At 43.4% G+C, this 21,243-nt stretch overlaps 2 protein-coding genes across 2 annotated transcripts in view; both read left to right on the forward strand.

Moving 5' to 3' along the window:
* MEGF9 (multiple EGF like domains 9) overlaps window positions 1-5,476 on the forward strand; it is a 48,236-nt gene extending 42,760 nt beyond the window's left edge. Inside the window, exon 6 of the mRNA XM_034067740.1 lies at window positions 601-5,476. Coding sequence (XP_033923631.1) covers window positions 601-1,055 — 455 coding nt within the window. The 3' untranslated portion in view covers window positions 1,056-5,476. The remainder of the gene's footprint in view (window positions 1-600) is intronic.
* Window positions 5,477-10,423: 4,947 nt separating this feature from the next.
* Window positions 10,424-21,243, forward strand: part of CDK5RAP2 (CDK5 regulatory subunit associated protein 2) — a 78,796-nt gene continuing 67,976 nt past the window's right edge. Inside the window, exons 1-6 of the mRNA XM_031045891.2 lie at window positions 10,424-10,539; window positions 10,690-10,751; window positions 12,776-12,843; window positions 17,417-17,527; window positions 18,806-18,882; window positions 19,424-19,547. Of these exons, the coding sequence (XP_030901751.2) occupies window positions 10,487-10,539; window positions 10,690-10,751; window positions 12,776-12,843; window positions 17,417-17,527; window positions 18,806-18,882; window positions 19,424-19,547 (495 nt within the window). The 5' untranslated portion in view covers window positions 10,424-10,486. The remainder of the gene's footprint in view (window positions 10,540-10,689; window positions 10,752-12,775; window positions 12,844-17,416; window positions 17,528-18,805; window positions 18,883-19,423; window positions 19,548-21,243) is intronic.

Here is a 21,243-nt window from a genome sequence, read left to right on the forward strand (position 1 = left end):
ACTTGTGAGATGTCCAGTGTTAACATGTTGCTGACTCCTAGGTCTGAGAAGGGAGTTAGCCCATTGCTGGAAACAAGGCAGGTTCTTGGCTGTTTTGTGCCTGGGAACAGGCTGCAGAGGAAGACTGAGCTTGTGGCACAGCCTGATAGTTCCCATGTTCTCATCCTTCATGTGTGGACAAATGCCAGCAGCTGAAATCAAACCAGGATCCAAACTGGCTTCTGCTGTGCTCAGAAGCTTCATGGGAACATCCATAGTCTTTTTAGGGGGATGATATGGTTACTTTTTGCTTCTGGTTATACAGACTGGGGCTTGCTGTGAGATTTGTGAATGTATCTAACACTGAATCTTGGCTATTGCACCTACCCCACCATGCCCAGATTTTACAAAGCATGCTGCAGTCAGTGAGCACTTACTTAATACACAGGACTACTTAAAAGAACCCAACCCTGGCTGTTTCTGGAAGCTATTGTGAAAACATACCAGCCTTAACAGTTTAGACTTTATTGCCATAATAACTGTGATATAAATGTCAAATCTCTTATATTTGTGCTTAACTCCAGCTTAGCTTTTATTGACCATGTTTCATTTGTTTTGTAGAAGCCACTCTTGGGCCAGAAACAGAGGAGTTCACAACATCTGCTCCAAATGCCACCAAGGCAACATCCTTTTCAACTGCAGTGATAAACAGTACGTTGTCACCAACAACTATACAGATGCTGTTTCCCATGAGTTCCTCTGACAACAGCACTTCTGCTTTTGCGGATGTGTCCTGGACTCAGTTTAACATCATTATCTTGACAGTTATCATCATTGTTGTGGTCCTGCTAATGGGCTTTGTGGGTGCTGTCTACATGTACCGTGAGTATCAGAATAGAAAACTCAACGCTCCTTTTTGGACCATTGAACTCAAAGAGGACAACATCAGTTTTAGCAGCTACCACGACAGCATTCCCAATGCTGACGTTTCGGGGCTGTTGGAAGATGATGGGAATGAAGTCGCACCGAATGGACAGCTAACGCTGACGACTCCCATGCATAACTATAAAGCTTAAAAGCAGTGATCCAGCTATTCCAAAGTTGGCTTGGAAAAGTTATGGGGCTTGTTGAAGGGATATCAGGAATCCGTGCCAAGGCTCCACACAGAGGGATTTGCTCTTCAGATACTCTTATGCTGGGCATGCTGTAGCTTGCAGGTGAACAGAAAAAAGCGTAGTACATCCGAATTTCAGGTAATATGGTGAAGTGCATTCAGTGTCCTGTTCTCCATCAAGATCCACAGAGTTCACTGTTGTTAAACGCTTGATGATGCTGATCTGAAATATCTTTCTTATGAAGGAGTGGTAGGGTGGAGAAAGCACTACCCATGACTCATCAAAAGCTACTTGATATCCAGCCAACCTAACACTTATGTCTTCATTCTTTAGTTTGAGAAGTAGCTCATGAATTAACAGTGGATTTTCAGGAAAGGCTTCATTTTAGTTCCTGAAGTAAATGTGTTTTAAAAGGAGGACAAAAAGAGAAAGGGAGATGTTCACTGCAATAGCAAGAGGCAAGTAGAGGAGTGAGGTGCACACTTGAAAAAAGTCACCATTATCAGTTTCCACTAAGCAGGGAAACGGGGGAAAAATAAAGAGTTAAAACATTGGAGTTAGGGAAGAGACAAAGCTTTTCCCTTTCAGAGTATTTATACAGGGTGATGATGCTATTAACACATAGCAATCCATTTTGGTTTTTTCTAGAAGGAGTTAATGAACTTGTATAGTTTCTGTGCAAGGGAAGACGACAAAGACATCTCAGGGTTGCCGTGTAAAAAGAAAAGCTAGGCTTAATACCCTTACCCTGATAGCAATGGTGTGTTCTGTATATAAAATGTAATATATCTTCTTGGAATTGTATTTGTAATTATTTGTACAAAAAGACAACCAACCAACCAAAAACACCCCCCCTCCAACAACCAACCCATGAACCTCCCCTATCCCCCAAGTCATATTTTATCCTCTAGATTTTAACTGTACAGCGGTTAGTGGCGTTGTTTAAAAAGGAAACAAAACCCGAGGGTTGTTTAAAATACTGTAAACTAGATGGCAATATTGTTGGAGCTGGGACTCTGGCAAACACCGACTGCTTGAAGCTTTTCTTCTAGTGTCATTGACTAACTTTCTTTTTCAGAGCACATGTGAGTGCTCCCTACTTGCATCTGTTAAATTTCCCCATTCCTTTAAATACAGAGTGAATACCAGTGTTGCCATGACTTAGCGCCTAGTAAGTATCCAAAAATTGGATGTACCATTCTGTTACTTGCTTTTAAATCTCCATACAAACTACAACTACACTGTCATGAATGCACTGAGAGCCTGATCTCAATGACTGAGCTTCTCCAGAGCGGCTGCTCATGGTGTGAGTGGATCTCATTCCCATCTGTCCTGCACAGTGATAGGGGGGACGTGTCAGAGGGCTGAAAGCAGCCTCTTGGAGGGCAAAAGCAACAACATCTGGATTGGGGTGGGAATGGCTTTCAGCTGTGAAGAGCTTCTAGGCTTAAAAGCTAAAAGTGCACTGAGGCTTTCTGGAAATGTACATAGCACAAGGTGGTGGTGATGGGGAATCAGCTGTGTCCCTGATTCCCCTGATTTCTATGGGAGGCTGGTGCACTGTTAAGGGGAGAACAACTAACGGGCAGCAGAATACAGGGAGGTCACTCCTCACTTGGTATCTGCCTCAAGGCAGGCACTGTGCCCTCCTTGTGCTGGTGAGTGCCAGGTCCAGCCCATGAAAATCAATACTATTACATTTAAGCAGGGTGTGAAACAAGCCTCTCGCCTAACTCATGAGGAACCTCAGAACTAAAGCTGCATTCCTGTGTGTGTTGGTGCTCTGTAAGCAATTGCTGCTGAGGATAAATGAAGTACCTGCTAAAGGTCAGCAGGAGCTGACAGATGCATCCTCAGAGCCAGGTGAAAGGATGGATTTCTCAAGATGAGAAATTATAGGAAGAATGTGGTGAATATTTATTTGCTTTCTGGTGCTGCACAGAGGCTTTTCTTATCATTGGAGACTTTTGGGGGGTGAGGAGGATAGGTGCTTCAAACACATGCACAAACATGCCATTTCTGCCTCGAAAACTTGCTTGCCTGGCTTAAAGATGGGGCATAGCAAGTAAGAAGGGAAGAGTTGAAGATGGTCAAGGGCAACTGCAAGGGCAGAATGTGATATTGAGCTGATGTGACCTGGGTGAGGTCCCGGAGTTTAGGTAATAACTTTGGCTAATGTCATTCAGAGCAATGTTACTTGGAGTTAGGAAACAAGGGAGGATTGGAGGAGAAAACCTGGATGTTGCTAATCCTTGAGTCACTCATCAAACTTCGGAAGAGCAGAAAATTTCCAGGAAGTTGTCACTATTTAGCAGTGCTGATTTAGGGATATGCTTGCACTTGGTCACTTCAGAGGGTGGGGAGGGGTGAATTAGGAAGTGTTAGCTTCTGGGACTAATGCTGGCAGGCTAAGTGAAGGATGGATTGTTCACTTTAATGTTTTCGTAATATTTTGGTAGAGAGAGAAAACACCTCTTCCTCAGATTTTGGGATTACTGTTGGCTACTTTGTACCAGGAATAGGCCTTGAGTTTTCCCTCGCTGTAGAAATAACATCTGCAAAATCAGAGTGTGAGTTCAGATGCTGAGCCCTCCTAATCTGTGCCTACCACAGTGCAGGAGAGGTGTTTGCATCTGGGCTGCTTCTGGCCTCCAAATTACCCTCAATACTTTGTGTCTGAGCCCTGGGTTTGAGAAGAGGAGGGCAGGATACCTTACAGTCAGTCTGCGAGGAAGGGTGGTACAACAGTGCTGCTATGGGTTGCACATCTGGATGAAGGGATGTAGATGGTCCCCCACAGATGTGATGGGAAGCTTGGCCGGACAGGGAGGACCTGTCTGCCTGGGTTTGGATAGCAGAGGAAAGCACAGGATGTTCTTCAGCAGGGACTGGAGCCCAGCGAGGATGTGGCACTGGGACAGTGCTTGTCAGATGGCAAAATGACTCAGCAGGAAAATCCCAGCCATCTCCAGCCAGCCAGGCCTTTGGCACAGAGGAATAGCACTTAAAAAAGGGGATCAATGTCTCAGCAAAGAGAGAATGAACAGCTTCATGTTTGATTTTGGTGGTGTGAGATGAGATCCTTGCTCTCTCCATCACTCATGCAGTGTCCCCTGGGCACTGCAGGAGATGAGGATGAAGCTGAGCTAGTTGTATCTTCTATCAGCTTAGGTTGACATTGCATTTTGAGGGGATGCAGAGTAACACACACGTGCCAGGGTACTAAAGGACACCAGGACCACTAACCTGCCGTGTTATAACTTGTCATGAATCTTCCCAGATGTTGAGGCTTGCCCTATGCCACAATGGGGTGTGGGCAGGTAAACCAGAAATGGACCTAAAGGGCTGTGTTGAGGTCCGACTCAAGTTAGCAAGACAAGAAGAAGGCATCTGGATGACTTCTAGGACTGGTGTGGCAATACAGATACATGTAGGATTGCTGAAGGGCCACCATGCTTCACCTTCTAAGTGGGCATGCTGCTGTGTGGCTCTCCTGGAGAAAGGTGGTCGATGGCATGGTACGGTGGCTGTAGAACATAGAGAAGGTACGATAAGGGCTGGGTGAAGGTGGCAAACCAGCTCTAAAGGCACAATCCTCAGGGTCGTGAGGGCCCTGTGGACCCAGCTGGTCTGGATGGGGTGAGTTCAACAGTCAAGTAACTTGGAGGCAAGAGGATATAATGGAGTGGATAAAGGGCAAAAAGCAATGATATGTCAAAGGTGTGGGGCAGCCTGGATGGCTCACAACTTAGGAGAGCATTTGGTAAGCACAGAATGCAATAGACATGCAAAGTGTGATTGGGTTAATGGGAATAGATTATCTCAAATCTTATGAACCACTGTAGCTAGAAATAACTGTGTGGAGCACTAGCCCTGGGGAGCTGTGAGGAAATGTCACCACTGGATTGAGAATTCCCTTGGACCAGGCAAACTTGGCACACTGGAAGCCTTTTATGAAAGAGGAGGGGATGTAGTCAGCATCCTTTGGGTGTCCTGGGCCAGTTCAGTGCTCTACAACCGTGTTACCTTAACCATTACATGCAATGGAAATGTGGGGGAAGTTTGCAGTCTCCTTTAAATAAAGGATATAAAAATTAGTTTCTCTGTCAAGTGAAGTTTTAAAATGAGCTCCCACAGGACTCTGCTCTTTGTGTCAGAGGCATGGATAAGAGAAATGTGGGCCTTAAAAGCTGTACTTGCTCCCAACTGAAACCAATCAGTCTTACTACGCATCCAAATAAGGTGTCTCCTAAGCATATGCTATGCTTACAAATGCATTTCTAAAATAAAAAGTGTATGATTTGAATATATGTCAGAATTTATACAGAAGAATGTTATTTAAAATGAATAAAAATAAATGTATATAATTTGTATCTATGCCACTTGGATTTTTGCATTTGTTTTTTGTTCCTTCAAGTTCAGCAGGAGTCTTTCCATTGATGGCAACCAGAGCTGGACTGAAACCTAAAGGATTGAATCTGATCTTAAATGACATTGGTTCACAGAGAATTATTCCTTCATTACACCCCTGGATGTGAGAGAACCAGGGCACAAAAATGGTTTTTAACATCAGCTCTAAGTACAGCTGACATTCTGTGTCAGATAATCCATCTATAAAAGGAGTCCTACGATGTTTTGTTATCTTCTTATTCATCCCAGATTTCAGCTACTTACATAAACATCAATGCGTGCTTCCCTGTTGTTGTCTGTAACATTCCCGTAGACGTAATTTGTCATGGATTTATGCAGTCATTAACAATGAAACCCACAGAGCAAAGCTAGAATCTGGAAGAGGACACCGTATTGGATTTTTCTTCCTGACCACAATGGGTCTTTCAAAGGAAATGCATGTTATCAGATGCTCTGAAATCCTTATCTGGTGCATCAATAGTCCTTGACATTCTGGTACTGTCTGTAAAAGGACCTACAGAAAACTTGCATTTCTTTCTCACTTGTCAGGGTTAGGAAATGGATTTTTTGGTGCAGAAGCCAATACAAATGCTAAAGGGCAGTCTTTTCTGCTGATTGTTATGTCTAACTCTTACTAAGTAAAGAACTTGGAGAGGTAAGTTGGCATATATTAGGCAAGCACTTAAAAGTGAGTGTTCATTCAAATGTTTAACTGAGCCAGAGCTGTATAAGTACAGGGAGTTTATTGAGACCTGGTTTGTATTAGCAGAACAGTTTGACTGTGTGTGACATAGCTTAGGAGGAATTCCACTATGAACTGTAACAGGAGGAGGGATAACTGAATGTTGAGCCAGGTCCCCAGAGAAGGGACTTGAGGACAGGATGGGAAGGAGGACCCATAATCAGCTGATGGTGACATCTGTCCTCCTTATGCCACCATCACACCTTAGCCACAGCACTCTGAATTGCTGGATTTCATCCTGCTCCTTGGGATGAACAGCTCATCCATACAGTTACACTCACCAGACTTTTCTCTCCTAAGCTCCATTTAGTACTTTTATTTCTCAGGCTGTCAGGATCTCAGGCTGCCTTGTAAAGTAAGGAAGCATCATTCCAATACAGCTTCCTAACACAAGGATTTAGAGTAATCTCCCCAAATGTGTTACTAATTAAGATACGGTTAAACAACATTAAGCAGATTATCAGGAGGCAAATTGTTAACTGCTTCTAAACAATGCACTTCCCAGCCCCTTCTGCTCCTCACAGCTTCTTGGTGCTGCTGCAGATTGGGCAATGCAGATAACCAGGGAAGTTTTGCATTGTGTCTGTGTGTATATACATCTATATATCTATATGCCTTTGTCCACCAAGCAACCACTCCATGATGTGATAACCAGGAGGATCCTGATGATTTCCTTTCGAAAAATAGTAAGTTGTGACACAAACAATGGCTCTGCAGACACAGAGGTGCTGTGCCCACATCACATGGGCAGTGAATAATGTGTCATAGAATCATAGAATAGTTCGGGTTGGAAAGGATCTTAAGATCATCCAGTTCCAACCCCCCTGCCATGGGCAGGGACACCTCACACTAAACCGTATCACCCAAGGCTCTGTCCAACCTGGCCTTGAACACTGCCAGGGATGGAGCATTCACAACCTCGCTGGGCAACCCATTCCAGTGCCTCACCACCCTAACAGTAAAGAATTTCTTCCTTATATCCAATCTAAACTTCCCCTGTTTAAGCTTAAACCTGTTACCCCTTGTCCTGTCACTACAGTCCCTAATGAATAGTCCCTCACCAGCATCCCTGTAGCCCCCTTCAGGCACTGGAAGCTGCTCTGAGGTTTCCATGCAGCCTTCTCTTCTCCAGGCTGAACAGCCCCAACTTTCTCAGCCTGTCTTCATACAGGAGGTGCTCCAATCCCTGAGCATCCTCGTGGCCTCCTCTGGACTTGTTCCAACAGTTCCATGTCCTCTTTCTGTTGAGGACACCAGAACTGCACACAATGCTCCAGGTGAGGTCTCACGAGAGCAGAGCAGAGGGGCAGGATCACCTCCTTCGACCTGCTGGTCACGCTCCTTTTGATGCAGCCCAGGATATGGTTGCTTTCTGGGCTGCAAGCACACACTGAAGCTGGCTCATGTTCATTTTCTCATTGACTAACACCCCCAAGTCCTTCTCTGCAGGACTACCATGAATTTCCTTTTTGCCCAACTTGTAGCTGTGCCTGGGATTGCTCTGACCCAGGTGTAGGACCTTGCACTTGTCATGGTTAAACTTCATGAGGTTGGCATCAGCCCACCTCACAAGCGTGTCAAGGTCCCTCTGGATGGCATTCCTTCCCTCCAGCATATCAACAGAGCCACACTGCTTGGTGTCCTGTAGTAAACACTGATGGCTGCTGATTTAATGGCATGTACCAAATACATAAGACACTACTGTAACCTTAAACATGAGCCAGTTGGTACCATCCTCCCAGTAAGTAGGCTCACTTCTTCTGTGGAGATCTGCTCTGTAAAGGAGTGAAGCCATGTTTCAGACTGACCGATCGCACCCTGGTGCCCGATGGCAGACATGATTTTGCAAACTGAACTTCAGCTCAGCAGGTGAAGCCACTGCAGAAGGGGACCCAGTCACATAAGGTGACAAATGTCTCTCAAGGGCCTATGGGGGAGTTGAAATGACTGAACACTTTGGGTCATCAGACCGCAGATGGAAAGCTTTAGGCTTGGTCAGTGGGATAGAGAGGAGCTTAAAAGCTTAATTGTGCTAAGAAGAGCCTGGTGTTTCCTGGCAATTTGGGGCACCAACAGCTGCTCCATCATGCACTTGTACACATCAAGTTGAAAGACAGAAGTAGAGATGGGAAGCCCTCCATGATCCTACACATCCAGTGGCTGCAATGGCCACTGCCACCGGTCTAGTGCATTTTACAGGCTTGAAGCTGTTCTGAATAGCAAGTAGACCTGGGAAGGGTTCATGCAGAAAATGGAGTGAACAGGGCACCATGACGATTTGGAATAATTATGGAATCCTAGAATGGCTTAGGTTGGAAAAGACCTCAAAGCTCATCCAGTTCCAAACCCCTGCTATGGGCAGGGACAGTTTCCACAGCAGCAGCTTGCTCCAAGTCCCTGTGTCCAACCTGGCCTTGAACACTGCCAGGGACAAACTTCTTCCTAGGATCTCATCTCAGGGTGACAAACACATCAATGTATTGGCTTTCGCAAATCACAGGTGTGGTTATGTGGATAGAACTATACAAGTTTATAGTAACAAAAAGCTCAATAAAGACACAGGATGAGCAAAACAGAGTCGCATAGTAGAAGAATCTGTAAAGGAACGGGCGGGAGTGTGTGTTTGCATGCTTGACATAAGAAAAGCTAGTGCCTGTAAAATATAGAGTTAAAGTACTTCTTAGCTTCACTTAGGTTGTAGAAAGAGAACAATGTTTATGTTGTTAGCCTGTGGAATTCAGTGGCCCCACTAAATGTGAGTTAATTGTTTCACACTGGTCCTCTAATGCATCTTTAGCTTTAAAGAACAATGTTTGTGTTGTAAGTCTGTGGTGAGATAACAAGATTTAGTGACCTAAACATGAATGAGTTATTTCACACCATCCTTCTGCTCATCAGGTAGTTTAGAGGCAGAGCATCCCAAACATCTGCTCCCTTGGGATACTCCTTGTCTGCCTGTCCTGCTATAAATTGTGCAGGAAGGTCACACTGTTTTACATCTTTGTTAGTTATCAGAATAATTACAGATATGGTTGGTTTTAGTGAGTTGTGTGATTACTGGGGCGTCCAACTGTGCCAAAGGTGAAAGGTACACTGTGAGGAAGACTGCTTACTTCATCCTCAGGACCCCTGCCCACAATCACTGAAGAGCCAAGAGGAGGAGACTTACGATAATAAATTACTGGACATAGTTATAACGTTCCCTGCCTATACACAGGAATTATGGATATGGATGTGACTAATGGAATTGTGAAAGTATATAAACCCATAACAAATACTAATCATTTGCACCTCTGGCTATGGTCATGCACCCAGCGCTGTTTGCTTTTGCTTTATGGACTTTGTCCCTCAATAAAACCCTGTTATCTTGTTTAGAGCACTGAATTCGTATTTCACAAGCTGCCTGAAAGTTCAATGTAATTCCATTTTACAAAGTGGGAAAGCTGCAAGGCTTAGCTCTTTGCTTTACAATCCCCATCCCTGATTGTTTCAAGATCGTCCTGTTTGAGCGCAGGACGGGTGCTGACAGCAGCTGGCTTCGCGGATTGTCATCCCTGCCAGCCACAGAGAAGAGTGACTGGAATGGGAAATGAAAGCGCCATTCTTTCTCTCTCCAAGCCTGACAGAGGCCTGGCGCCGAGGAGGACATGGGAACAATCAGCTCCGGCGGCTCTGGCAGGAGCGTGGGGCCCACCGCACCCCACAAAAGCCTCTTCCAAACGCGGAGTTCTGGCACCGAAGGCGGCGGGGAGAGGCGGCGGCCCCTCCGTCACTCAGCCCCGTCCCATCGCCATCTCTCACACAGGCGCCACAGGGTTGCCCTCAACAAAGGTGGCAGCCGCTGTGCCCTCAATAAACACGGCGGCTTCTCGCCGCCTGTCTCCCTTAGAAAGCAACATGGCGGCTGGCTGATGTCGCCCTGGCTTCCCTCACTCAAGATGGCGCCCGACGCCTTTCTCCCTCATTGCCCAGCTGGCAGTCTCCACCATACCCCGCCCCGCTCTGCCCTCAGCCAACATGGCGCCTACCCGCTCCACTTCAGCCACTGCCCTCACCAAACATGGCGGTTCCCCTTCAGTTTCTATATGCCCGCTCCCTACGCTTATCCGCGGTGGCTTCAGCGGCTTCACCTCCGTCGACGCAAAGATGGCGGAAGCGATTGCGGCTGTTTGAATTCCAGCGAAGCCGCCAAAGCCGCGCACAAAGGAGCCGGATCTGCGGCTGGTGGGATCCGCGGGCCATGGACTCGCTGCCGGGGGAGGACCCGACGCTGCCCGTGGAGCTTGAGGGCAGGTAGGCGGGCCGGGGGGCTGAGGCGCCGGGCCCGCGGCTCCTCCATCCCTCCGGTGCATGTGGTGGGGCTGGGCCCTCCGGCCCCGAGCGGGTGTCGTGGGGACGGGACCCCCAGCGCTTGTCCTCAGCGGTGTTCTCCTTCCTCTTCAGCGTGTCCCAGCTGCCGGAGGTCTCCTGCCGGGATCCCCAGCCCGGTCCGGCCGGCGGCGACGGTAAGGGTGGATGGATGGATGGATGGATGGAGGGCGGGTGGTCCGGGAGGCGGCGGTGAGGTACCCGCGGCACCCGAGGAGGAGCCCGCCTGCCTCTGCCCGGAGCTCGGTGCTGGTCTGGGAATTGCCCTCATGCCAGAGGGCTGGAGCAGCTCTGCCCTGGAGCCAGGCTGAGAGAGCTGGGCTCGTCAGCCTGGAGAAGAGAAAGCTCCTGAAGGGGAGACCTGAGAGCAGCTTAAAGGGGCTGCAGGAAACCTGGAGAGGTGCTTGGGACAAGGGCCTGTAGGGACAGGCCAAGGGGAATGGCTTGAACCTGCCCGAGGGGAGACTGAGCTGAGCTCTTAGGCAGAAGCTGTTCCCTGTGAGGGTGCTGAGGCGCTGGCACAGGGTGCCCAGAGAAGCTGTGGCTGCCCCATCCCTGGCAGTGTTCAAGGCCAGGTTGGATGGAGCTTGGAGCAGCTGCTCCAGTGGAAGGTGCCCATGGGTTGGAACTGGATGAGCTTTAAGGTTCTTTCCAACACAAACCATTTTGTGATCTATGCAAAAAGTCAGTAAATGCCTTTAAGTGGTGCAGCTTTTTGTAAGTTGTGTCTTTTTAAGGCTATAAACCACCAGCAACTGCTGCAATTACCGCTGTCTGCTCTGTTGCCTGTGGTCATAATGGCTCTTAGTCTTACATAAGATGATCGGTGGTTTTGTGAAGCGTGTACTTAAAACACTTACAATATCCAGCAAGGCAATACTATGCTTTTATGTTGTGCTTAGTTTTAGGGAAGTTGGATGCTGCGTATCATCAGGTTTTCCAGTTCAGCTCTTCAGTTACTTCCTGCCTGAAGTAGCTAGTTCTAGACTCAGTATCTTCGCTTTTATCTATTCACAGATTCAGAAGCCTCCTTCTGTTGAACAGAGGCTTCAATCCAGGACAGTTTCCTATATGATAGCCATGTAACTATGTTGGTCTTCAGGTGTGGGAGGCTTGCTTGAAACACTTTAGAGCTGAATGTCTGTAAAGTACTGCTCTGAAGCCTTCTAGCTGTGGTGATAACTGGTCTGTGTTCCGTTATGTCCATTCAAGGTGTATGGTTTTGATTTCTCTTTACATGCATGTATCCAGCAGCATAACTTGGCTGAATTCGTTGTGTAGATGAAGTAGGTAACTGAAACTGAGACTTTATGGTTTACCACAAGGGTCTGTTTGCTCACAAAAGGAAATGCATGTAAGAAACATACCCATGCTGCAAAAGAACTTTATTGTGTTCTGCCTGTGCTCTAGGCAAGCTGTTTGTGAAACTGATTAGAACATCACTGCTGTTGAGTTTTAGGTTATTTTTAAAGTGGCACTACCTTACATAGCAGTTTGGGAAATGCTTTAAATGAAGTGTTTCCTTGTGGTTAGTATGAGAATCAATCCTCAGCTACCTCTTCTTTACACTGAAGATAAGTGTTTCATACAGTCTCATTATTCTCATTAAAAGCTTGCTCTCACGTATTTGAGTGGAAGCAAGTTCAATGTAACAGAATATGTGTCCAAAAGGAAGCTTTAAGTGCATGTAAATTATGCTTTAGAAACGTATATGCTGGTCATTTCCTCTGTCTATGGTGGAGCCCCCTTGTCTAAGGTGGAGCCCTCTCCTCTTATTAGTAAGGTACTGAGATTTGAACTGCTTTCTGATGGTTTAATAGAACTTAATTCTAACACAGGACTCCTCTAGTTGCTCTGAGTATTGAAAATGCACCTCACATAGCTTGATTTCAGTGCACATTTTGGTTTAAATGGGTGAATTTGGAACTTGGGAGCTTAAGTAGTAGAGAACTTGCTGTGATCAGAAAGAAATCTAGGTGCTAACTAGTTAGTAGCACTAACATTTAATGTGAACAAGGGGCAAGAAAAACGCCTCCTTCACTTCCCCAGAGGTGATGTACTTTTACTATGTTGAGATTAGCTAGGCCTTTGCTGTTGCCAACTTGAAGCCCAGCTTAGAGATTCTGCTGTCTGAACTTGTTCTGTCTTCTTAAATACCTAGTGTTACCAGATGTGGCAGAAGACACAGTCTCACCAACTAGAGCTCGGACCATGAAGGACTATGAAAATGTAAGCAGACTTTTACTATAAGACTCAGTGATATATTTATGGCCAAGATATATCTAACATGCTGGCTCAAGTGTTGACTCCCTGGGTCAGGTTTGTTTGTCTGTCAGAGGTGTGACTGGCTGGCTGTGCTTTGAACCTCTGTTTCTGAAGTATTGCTTTCGAGAACAGAGGCAAAAACGTGTTGCTGAGATCAGCCAACTGCTGCTCTGAAGTTGTGAAACAAAATTGGCACCCTCTGCTTGAAAAGTCGTGCAGTCACCAGAAACATAAGAACTTGGCTTGCAAGTCTGCAATTGATGTATTTCAAGGGAGCATCAAGCCTATTTTCATTTAGGCTAGTAGAGGAATTGTGGTTTTTAGACTGTGTATAATACTTTTTAACTATATAATTATGTATGATTCTGCTTGAAATACTTTTGCTGTAAAGGTCTGGTATCATTGTGATAATTCTGTAGATAAAACTGGTTTCAGCACTTACTAAAATCCAAAGGAAAACGTTAGTTTTTTTAAAACCGTATAGGAATTGTATTGGTTATTTAAACTGTATAAGCTAATCTTCTATAGCTGCTGAATGCTGCTTTGATTGGGGTATAACTGTGTTCAGCTTTAAGTTGTTCAACTCAAGTTCTTATGGCTGTGTGAAGAAACTGTAGAGGGGAAGGCAGTCCGAACACTGAGATGACTGCTGCAGATAAAGGCTGTGGCTTGCTATCTTTAGGATGTGTCGAGTGTCTGCAGTTTCTAGTGTGCTTCTGCAGCTGCTGTTACCTTTTGTAGCATTGTTCTGTTTGAAATGAGTGCTTCTTCTAAACTCTTTCAGTTTCTGGTGGGCTAATGTCCCTCTAAGGCAAAAGCTTTGCTCTTTGGTCAGGATTTAAAGCTTGTTTTGAAATGCCCTGGTCTGTGTCTGTTTCACTTCCTCTTTTGTTTTTATGTATTGGAAGACTCATGCCTTGGCATTAGTATGTGCTTAAAATCTCTTACTGTGATATGTGCTCAGGACTTAAGTCTAGTATACACATTCTGCAAGTGGTTTATTATCTGCAGTGCTTGTTTGCACAAGGGAAAATGTTATAGGAGGGAGGAAAAATCTGTTGTTGTTTGCTCTGTGTGATGTAGAGGAGAAAGGGTGCCCTCACATGTCTCTGGGTTCCTCGTGTGTACAGACCCCTTATGTTAAACTGGGCTGTTAAACTTCTCATGGGCTTCTATGGCTGCCAACAGTATAATGAAGCTCAAAAGTTCATTCAAGTAAGGGAACAAGAACTCATTAAGCACTATTAAACACAGAGATATTTCTTGTGGTTTTGAGTCTAAGATTTCTGGTGGCAGAAAAGCTAAACTTGAAAAAAAGAGCATTTACCATCCTTGTTTTTTTATTATTTACTAAGCATTCAGCTGTAGCTGTGTTTAGATGTGTTTCTGGACTGACCCTATCCCACTTTAAACCAAATCTGAACTAGCAGGTAAAGCTGATATCTCCTGCGTGGAGGTGGTTTGTGTGTGTATACGTATTTATATTGCTGCATCAGTTTGGTGATCTTTGAGTCTATGTGATTTACACAAGGTATGAGAAGGAAGTAATGAAAGGAGTGGGCTCCTTTCCTTGCAGCTCAAAGAACAAGATGGGTATACTGAGCCTTGAATGGACTAAAGGGTGGATCCATGTAGAAAAGGTCCTTTTATGTTTATAAAAGGATAATATATGGACCATCTCCATATCCTGGAGATGATGCTGATCTCGGTGATGTTAGAGGTGTAGATTTTGTTAGTATTTAGGGTCTGTCCCACTTTCTTACGATGGGGGGGGACCACCTTGTGGTAGAACATGTGAATACATGGGCAAAGTGAAGGACATCTCTCATTGAGGAGCTCATTATTGTTAGATGTTAATGAGTAGAAAGGACAATTAGTACCAAGTTAGGGAACTATGTCATAGTGTATGTGTGTTCATTTCTTGCCTCCCCAAACCCACTTTCAGTTTTGCTGTCTTGTTAAAATGGCCTCTGCTGGCAAAACCTGTGTTGTGCTGTGAAGCCACAGCCTCTGCTGACAGATGCTATTTGGCATAAAAGTGGCTTTATTCAGACTTGGTAAGGAGCTAAACCAAGCTAGGCAAGTGATGTTTGCTGCCATGCTGTCTAGAGTATTCTGTGTAGAGTGTATTGCTTTGTTCTGGTTTTCTTTTCAGGAACAGTCTGCTATTTCTCTTCTTTCATTCCTTTGTTAAATACAGAAATCAAAATGCAGAAAGGAATTAAGACTGAGTCTTTAAATGCTTGAGTTGAGCTGATTGCCATTAAAATCCTTTTGCAGCGTGAACTTGCTCACATTTTACACATTGTCTTTTATTAAGCTATAACTTTTTAATTGTAGCTTGCCTGAGTTAACTTTCCTCTGAGCAACTGAATGTCAGAGACAACATTTGTTTCACTGCTTGGTTTATGGTTGCGTAGTCTGTTTTGTTTGCCTTTTAAAAACAGTACCCTTAAGCTCTTTGATTTAATTCTGTTGCCACTGAAATATATGTGAGCAGAATTAAGATATACTGAGTTCTTTTGAAATTGTTTCTTTCTTTCTGACTCAGACTGGGTTGTATGAGTGAATTCTAGCAAGGAGTTCAACTAATACCGTTTCAGAGCATCTTTGGACTATTTCTGAATGAACAAACAGGGACTATCTGTTAGGAATAACCTGCTGACAGCATAGAAAACCCAAACCCAGCAGCCTCAAAGCAAATGCTGTAAGGTCTGCTCTCATGAGTTGAACAAAGAGCTGAGCTTGCCAGCAGGACATGTAAGATCTAGCACAGTTCTGCAGCCTTGCTTTAGAAGGTCTTTCATGTCTTTCCTGACTGAATAAGGATTTTAGTTCTGAGCAATATTCTGCATTGGGCTCAGTCACGTGAATTCAAACACAAAGTTGCATTGTTTTCATGCGTACATCCATTTGAATGTTCTGAAAGAGTCATTCCAGTTACTCAAGATGCCACATTATACTCCTGAAGTATTATGCTTTAAGCAGTTACAATGCACATTGTTCAAGTTTGTCCACTACTGTTTGTGATCATCCAGTTGGAATTGTAGGGAAACAAGGGTCAAGTTAACTTACATGTATTGCCACTTAAGACAGGCTTCTTCAGGATGTGTGCATGGGCCATAGAGTTGATGTTGTGAAGGGTGTTTTCAAAGCCTTGGATGACATTTACTAGCATGAATAATGCTGAGGCACCTCGCTGGGCAGATGATTGAACTGCAGAATTGTCTGCAGATACAGGTTCTGCCATTAGAAGATCATTTTAGGTTTCACAAGCCAAATATTTGAAGAATTGTATTGCTAATAATTCTCACAAATGGTACAATGCTGTTCTGGGAGAGCCTACATAAATATTTGATTAGTAGCTCTGTAACATATTAGATTTCCTTTTGCTGAAAGCATCTGGCAGGGGACACAGGGCTTATTTGAATGAATGTTTCATGCTTAGTTCCTTAGAAGAAATTTAGAGGGAGACTCCTTTCTTTAATGAAACCATCAACTATGTTACTGCTCCTACTAGGAAGGGTAAAAACCATAACCAAAGATTGCACTATGAAGTATGTGATGGGATAAAGGTTTTATTGGTGTGCGATTGGGCGCATGTGCTTTGTATGCCTGTGGCTTTTCCTCCTGTGAGGAGGCTGCCAGCCCATGCCTTTGCCAAGAAAATGCTTCTGTTTCAACACGATGTCTTGTTTTGTTCAAGTTCTTTCTTATGAAAGAAAGAACGACTTATTTTTTTTAGATTTAAAACCCTCCAAACTCTTGGATTCTTTTTGTGTAAAGTCAGACAACGTTTTAGTACTTAAAGAAGGAATGTTCTAAAAAGCACTGTCTGCACAACAGCATGTATTATATACGTTTAAACAATACCTTTTATAAGTATTTGCTTAATTACCGGTGTCTCTGAGTTTTGCAGGGCTAAAATTAAACACAAGCTAAACAATAACGTCTCACACAAACCTACAAATTTATGTGTGTGCCAATGGGCCTCTGTATCTTAAAACCAAAATGAAAACAAAAAACAAACCCCAAAGGCATTCTGAAGGGGTAGGCTGGGATTTCTTCTTGGTCAGGCGAGGAATGGAGATGGGGAATGGTAGGAGAAAAATGTGATGCATGCTGAAGTTGTAGGAGATAGAAACCCATTGAAGAGCTTGGCGTGTTTGCAGCTCCCTGGTGGTGCTGTCTTGGAGGGAAGGATGTTTCATTTTCATTTGGATGTCGTATGCTGGTATTAACACCTTCACAATTTGAATTTATATATATATGTGCATCACCCACACATATCATTCAGCTGTATCCAGTGTAGATAAGGCCCTCAGTGACATTGTTTAGTAGTAGACTTGGCAGTCCTGGGGAAATGGTTGGACTCGACGATCTTTAAAGTCTTTTCCAATCTAGTTGATTCTATGATTGTATGAATTCCAATCTTTCACTGTGGAAAGCAACCCTAAATATTAGTAGTTTTCACTATTTAGCTTACTTGATTTGAAACACATGCCATAATTTTCTCCTTTTCTTTCCTATTTCACAGCAAATCACTGGTCTGAAAAAAGAGAACTTCAACCTGAAGCTTCGTATATACTTTCTGGAGGAACGAATGCAGCAGAAGTTTGATGGTCCCACTGAAGAAATATACAAAATTGTATGCATTTAGAAGAATTTAATAGTATATATTTTTGAAGAGTTAGTTTTCTTATGGCCTAATCCTTTCCAGTAATAACTAAATTTAAAGAACCGGTATAAGGTGTGGAAAAATGAGTTGCAAATGCATGAGTGTCCATAGTTATAGGACAGACTAAGATGTTATGTTTCCACTGAATGGCTATGAATCTTTGGTAGTTGTACTATGCAAATCAGATACTGAATGGGAAACAGAGGCAGCAGCACACTTGTGAGTTTGGTATGTAGTTGCTCTGCTTTCTACTGTCAGGCAGTTCAGTTCACCCTCTATTCTTTCCTGGGTTTATCAGGTGTCAGTTCAGCTATTTGGAGGTGGTTTAAAGCAAGTAAAAGTTTTATTAGGATTGTGTATGGCTTCTAGTTTTATTGCTCTGAGCTGAAAGAATGCATATTTGTACTGGATTCAGGAAATCTATGTCAGTTTGTGGAAGAAACTGGTCTGTATAAGTTTGAAGAAGTTTGAAGAGTCAAGTGGTATGTTTTGTATCCTTATTACTTCAGGTTTGCAGATGATAAGAAGCACCTTTGGTGGTGCCTGCGTTCTAGAAGGGAAAAAAATGACTTTGGTAATTCAGTAGCGTATTATTTGTAACAGGTGCTTGCATCAGATCCCTTTTCCGTAATAGGATGGAAACTTGACTACTGCAACAAACACCAAAAGACTTAAGTTATAAATTGATGTTTAGCTAGGTCATGGTTTCAAGTGAATATTGCTGGTGGGTGTTCTGTCCTAGTCTTCTACACTGGTGTTTTGTAATGGTTGACCTACTGAAATGGTGTCTTTAAACCTGCAGTTGTTCTTTGTACAGGGTGTACTTATGTCCTGAGTTGTTTTCTTGGGCTGTTAACAGAGTAATTTTGTGATTATTAAATATCTCCATAGTTGATACAATCAGGTTTTTTAAAGAACACAGAATATATCTTAGGTCAAAGAAAAAAATATGCATTGAAAGCTTTAGTAACTCCCTATGCTGATCTGCAGTACTGGTCCTTATAGTAAAGTTTATGTAGGGGGTTTGTCTTGCTTTAATACATTGGTCCTAAATGCTTTCTGAGATCTCTGACAGTCCTGAAGCTTGCAAAATATGTCTTTTAAAGCTTAAATATCTCTATGCTATTCTTAGCCCACTGATATGTTATATTTGCTGGTTCCAACAAGAAGTCATCTGCACATTGCCGATAACTTTTGGGTAGGGTGACCTCTGAGCTCTTCCCTCACACCTTAATTCTTTTGTCCTAGAACATTGAGCTGAAAGTTGAGATTGAAAGTCTGAAGCGTGATCTGCAGGAGAGGGAGAAGCTGCTTATCAAAGCCTCGTAAGTTCCAGTGTGTTTCTTCGTGTCTGTTACTTAGGATTTCCAAGATCCTGCTTCTGTTTTTTTCCTGATGTTTTAGGAATATGAGGATCCCCAAAAGTGTTTTTTTAAGGGCACTTATCATGCAATTATTCATTACTGAAATCACATGTGTGAATTCTTAAATGCACAACGATGTTGATTTACTTACACAGGGTGGAGTGACTTTGATCTCCTTCATTCTACTGTATTTTTCAGGTACATATATGACTCCCTAGTTGAGAATGGCTTAGCATGCCTGTTGTAGAAGTCAAGCTAAGAGCTTAATTTTCTCAGCAGGTGAAGAGGTGGAGGTTATTTTAACAGCACTGGATTGAGAAGACACAAAGTTCTGACTCATTGCTATATAGTGTGTAGATGTTTGTATTTAACCTTAAAGTGACAAGGAGGTACAGATGAAGTGGTAGACACTTTCTTGTGTGTAATCTGCTAGCCAGTCTCACTTTAAATGTCTTCCACTTTGATATGTAATGAGATTTCTATCTATATTATGACCTTTCAGTAAGGCAGTTGAAAGCTTGGCCCAGGGTCGTGATGCTGAAATGCAACGTGTAAAAGAAGAGGCACAAAAGAAGGTGCAAGAAATGGAAGAAATCCTGACCAGCAGAATAAATTTGCTGGAAAAGGTGGGTGACTGAACCTGAAGGAGTAGTTAGGAGTAGTTAGGAATCAGTACTGCCTTGGTGCTGTTGTCTGAGATTTCATAGTGTCATCTACCTGTATTTTCAGCTTTCCTGGAAAAATATCCTCTCCACAGAATGGCTGTTTTTTCCTAGAAGTTATAGAGTGCCTATTTTTCTAGAGGCTTTCTGTATCTCCACTCTTGTGTGTTCATTATAGGCCGAGAGGCCACTTACTTACTGGGTAGGTGAACCAGTGAGTGCTTCCCTCTGTTTTGCCTCTTGCACTCTGTTGTTAGATGGACCTTTATGCCAAATATTGTTGGCTTCTGCTGTTACTATATCTCTTTGCATAACATTCTCCTGTTCCAGAGGGTTGTTCTTAACAATGGCTTTTTGAATTCCTTGCTCTCTGTGGTTGAGAGTTTATTCTTCTATTTATTGTCAAGCCATTGCTTAAATTGCCTCTTTACAGGGGAGTTGCTTCATGTTTCCTCCTTTTATAGTGTAAAGCCAAAAAACGCCAAATTTCTTTGCATTAATAACCTGCTTCCTTGGAAGGAGGAAGTTCCATTTCTTGTGAAGAACAAATGTGATCCTGAGTGGTCTGTGCTGGAAATGTTTGTGTCAAGTTCTAGAAATACATAAACTCACAGTTGTTTTGCATCATTGACTGTGTATACTTAACTGGAGGTGTGGGATTTTATAGCTGTGTTTGTGATAGGGATAGAGGTCTGCTGCTCTTTCTGGAAGTAAACAGAAATAGCACAAACTGATATATGTCAATATATGCTTTCTCCTCCCTAAAGAATGAATTAGACATGGAAGGTATTAGTAGCGGTCTCCTGATGGTATTTTCTATCAGGAATTAGCAGTATTCAGAAAGCAGTGAGCTCCTTCAGACAGGAGAAGGGGGAAATCTCCATGACCTTTCTTTAGTTTAGTGGAATGGGGATTTCTCAAAGCATTCTTCATGCTATTGCATTGATAGAGAAGCTCCTAAATCACTTACTCTGTACTAAACCAGCCAGTCAGACTGGTGTTTCCCAGATCTGCCAAGGTATAAAGGAAAATACTCTTTAATTTTATGGTGATACAGCATTTTTTGTAGCCTGGAGACAGTGTTGGCCTTTGATATCAATTTCATTATGCTTATGAATGTGAACACTGCAAAGTAGTTTTAGTCACTCGTTTATGTAGCACCATATAATGATACAGACCCAGGTAACACTAACAAAGGTTAACTTAATTCAGAGGTTTTGATTGAAAGGTGAGGGCTGACAGATCAGCTTTTCAGGAAAGGGGTTGAGTGGTGAAGTTTGGTGGTGAAGGACCTTCTCCACAAGCTCCTCCAAAGAGATATGCTTTGTAGTATAGATATGAAATGGAGAGGGGACTTACTTGTTAGGCTACAAGGAGGCTTCTAGAAAGCACAATTCAGTGAGCACAGTAGAGAAGCTTACAATGTCATAATCAAGATCTGAAACAAATTTCATGTAGGAGAAGCGTGGGGTTATTTGGTGTTCCCTATGAGTTGGGTCACCTAGAGGAGGTTGACTGGAATCTCTGGGTGTTATCTCCATTCTATTGCTGTTCAAGAGAAAAAGGTCAGGTTCAAACTTTATCAATTCTTGCAAAATATTATAAATGATGTTGGGAAGAGTTCCAATTAGCTAGAGTGAGCCTGGGAATATTAATTTCA

This window comes from Melopsittacus undulatus, chromosome 11 (assembly GCF_012275295.1).
Source record: "Melopsittacus undulatus isolate bMelUnd1 chromosome 11, bMelUnd1.mat.Z, whole genome shotgun sequence".
In the NCBI taxonomy this organism is placed as follows: domain Eukaryota; kingdom Metazoa; phylum Chordata; class Aves; order Psittaciformes; family Psittaculidae; genus Melopsittacus; species Melopsittacus undulatus.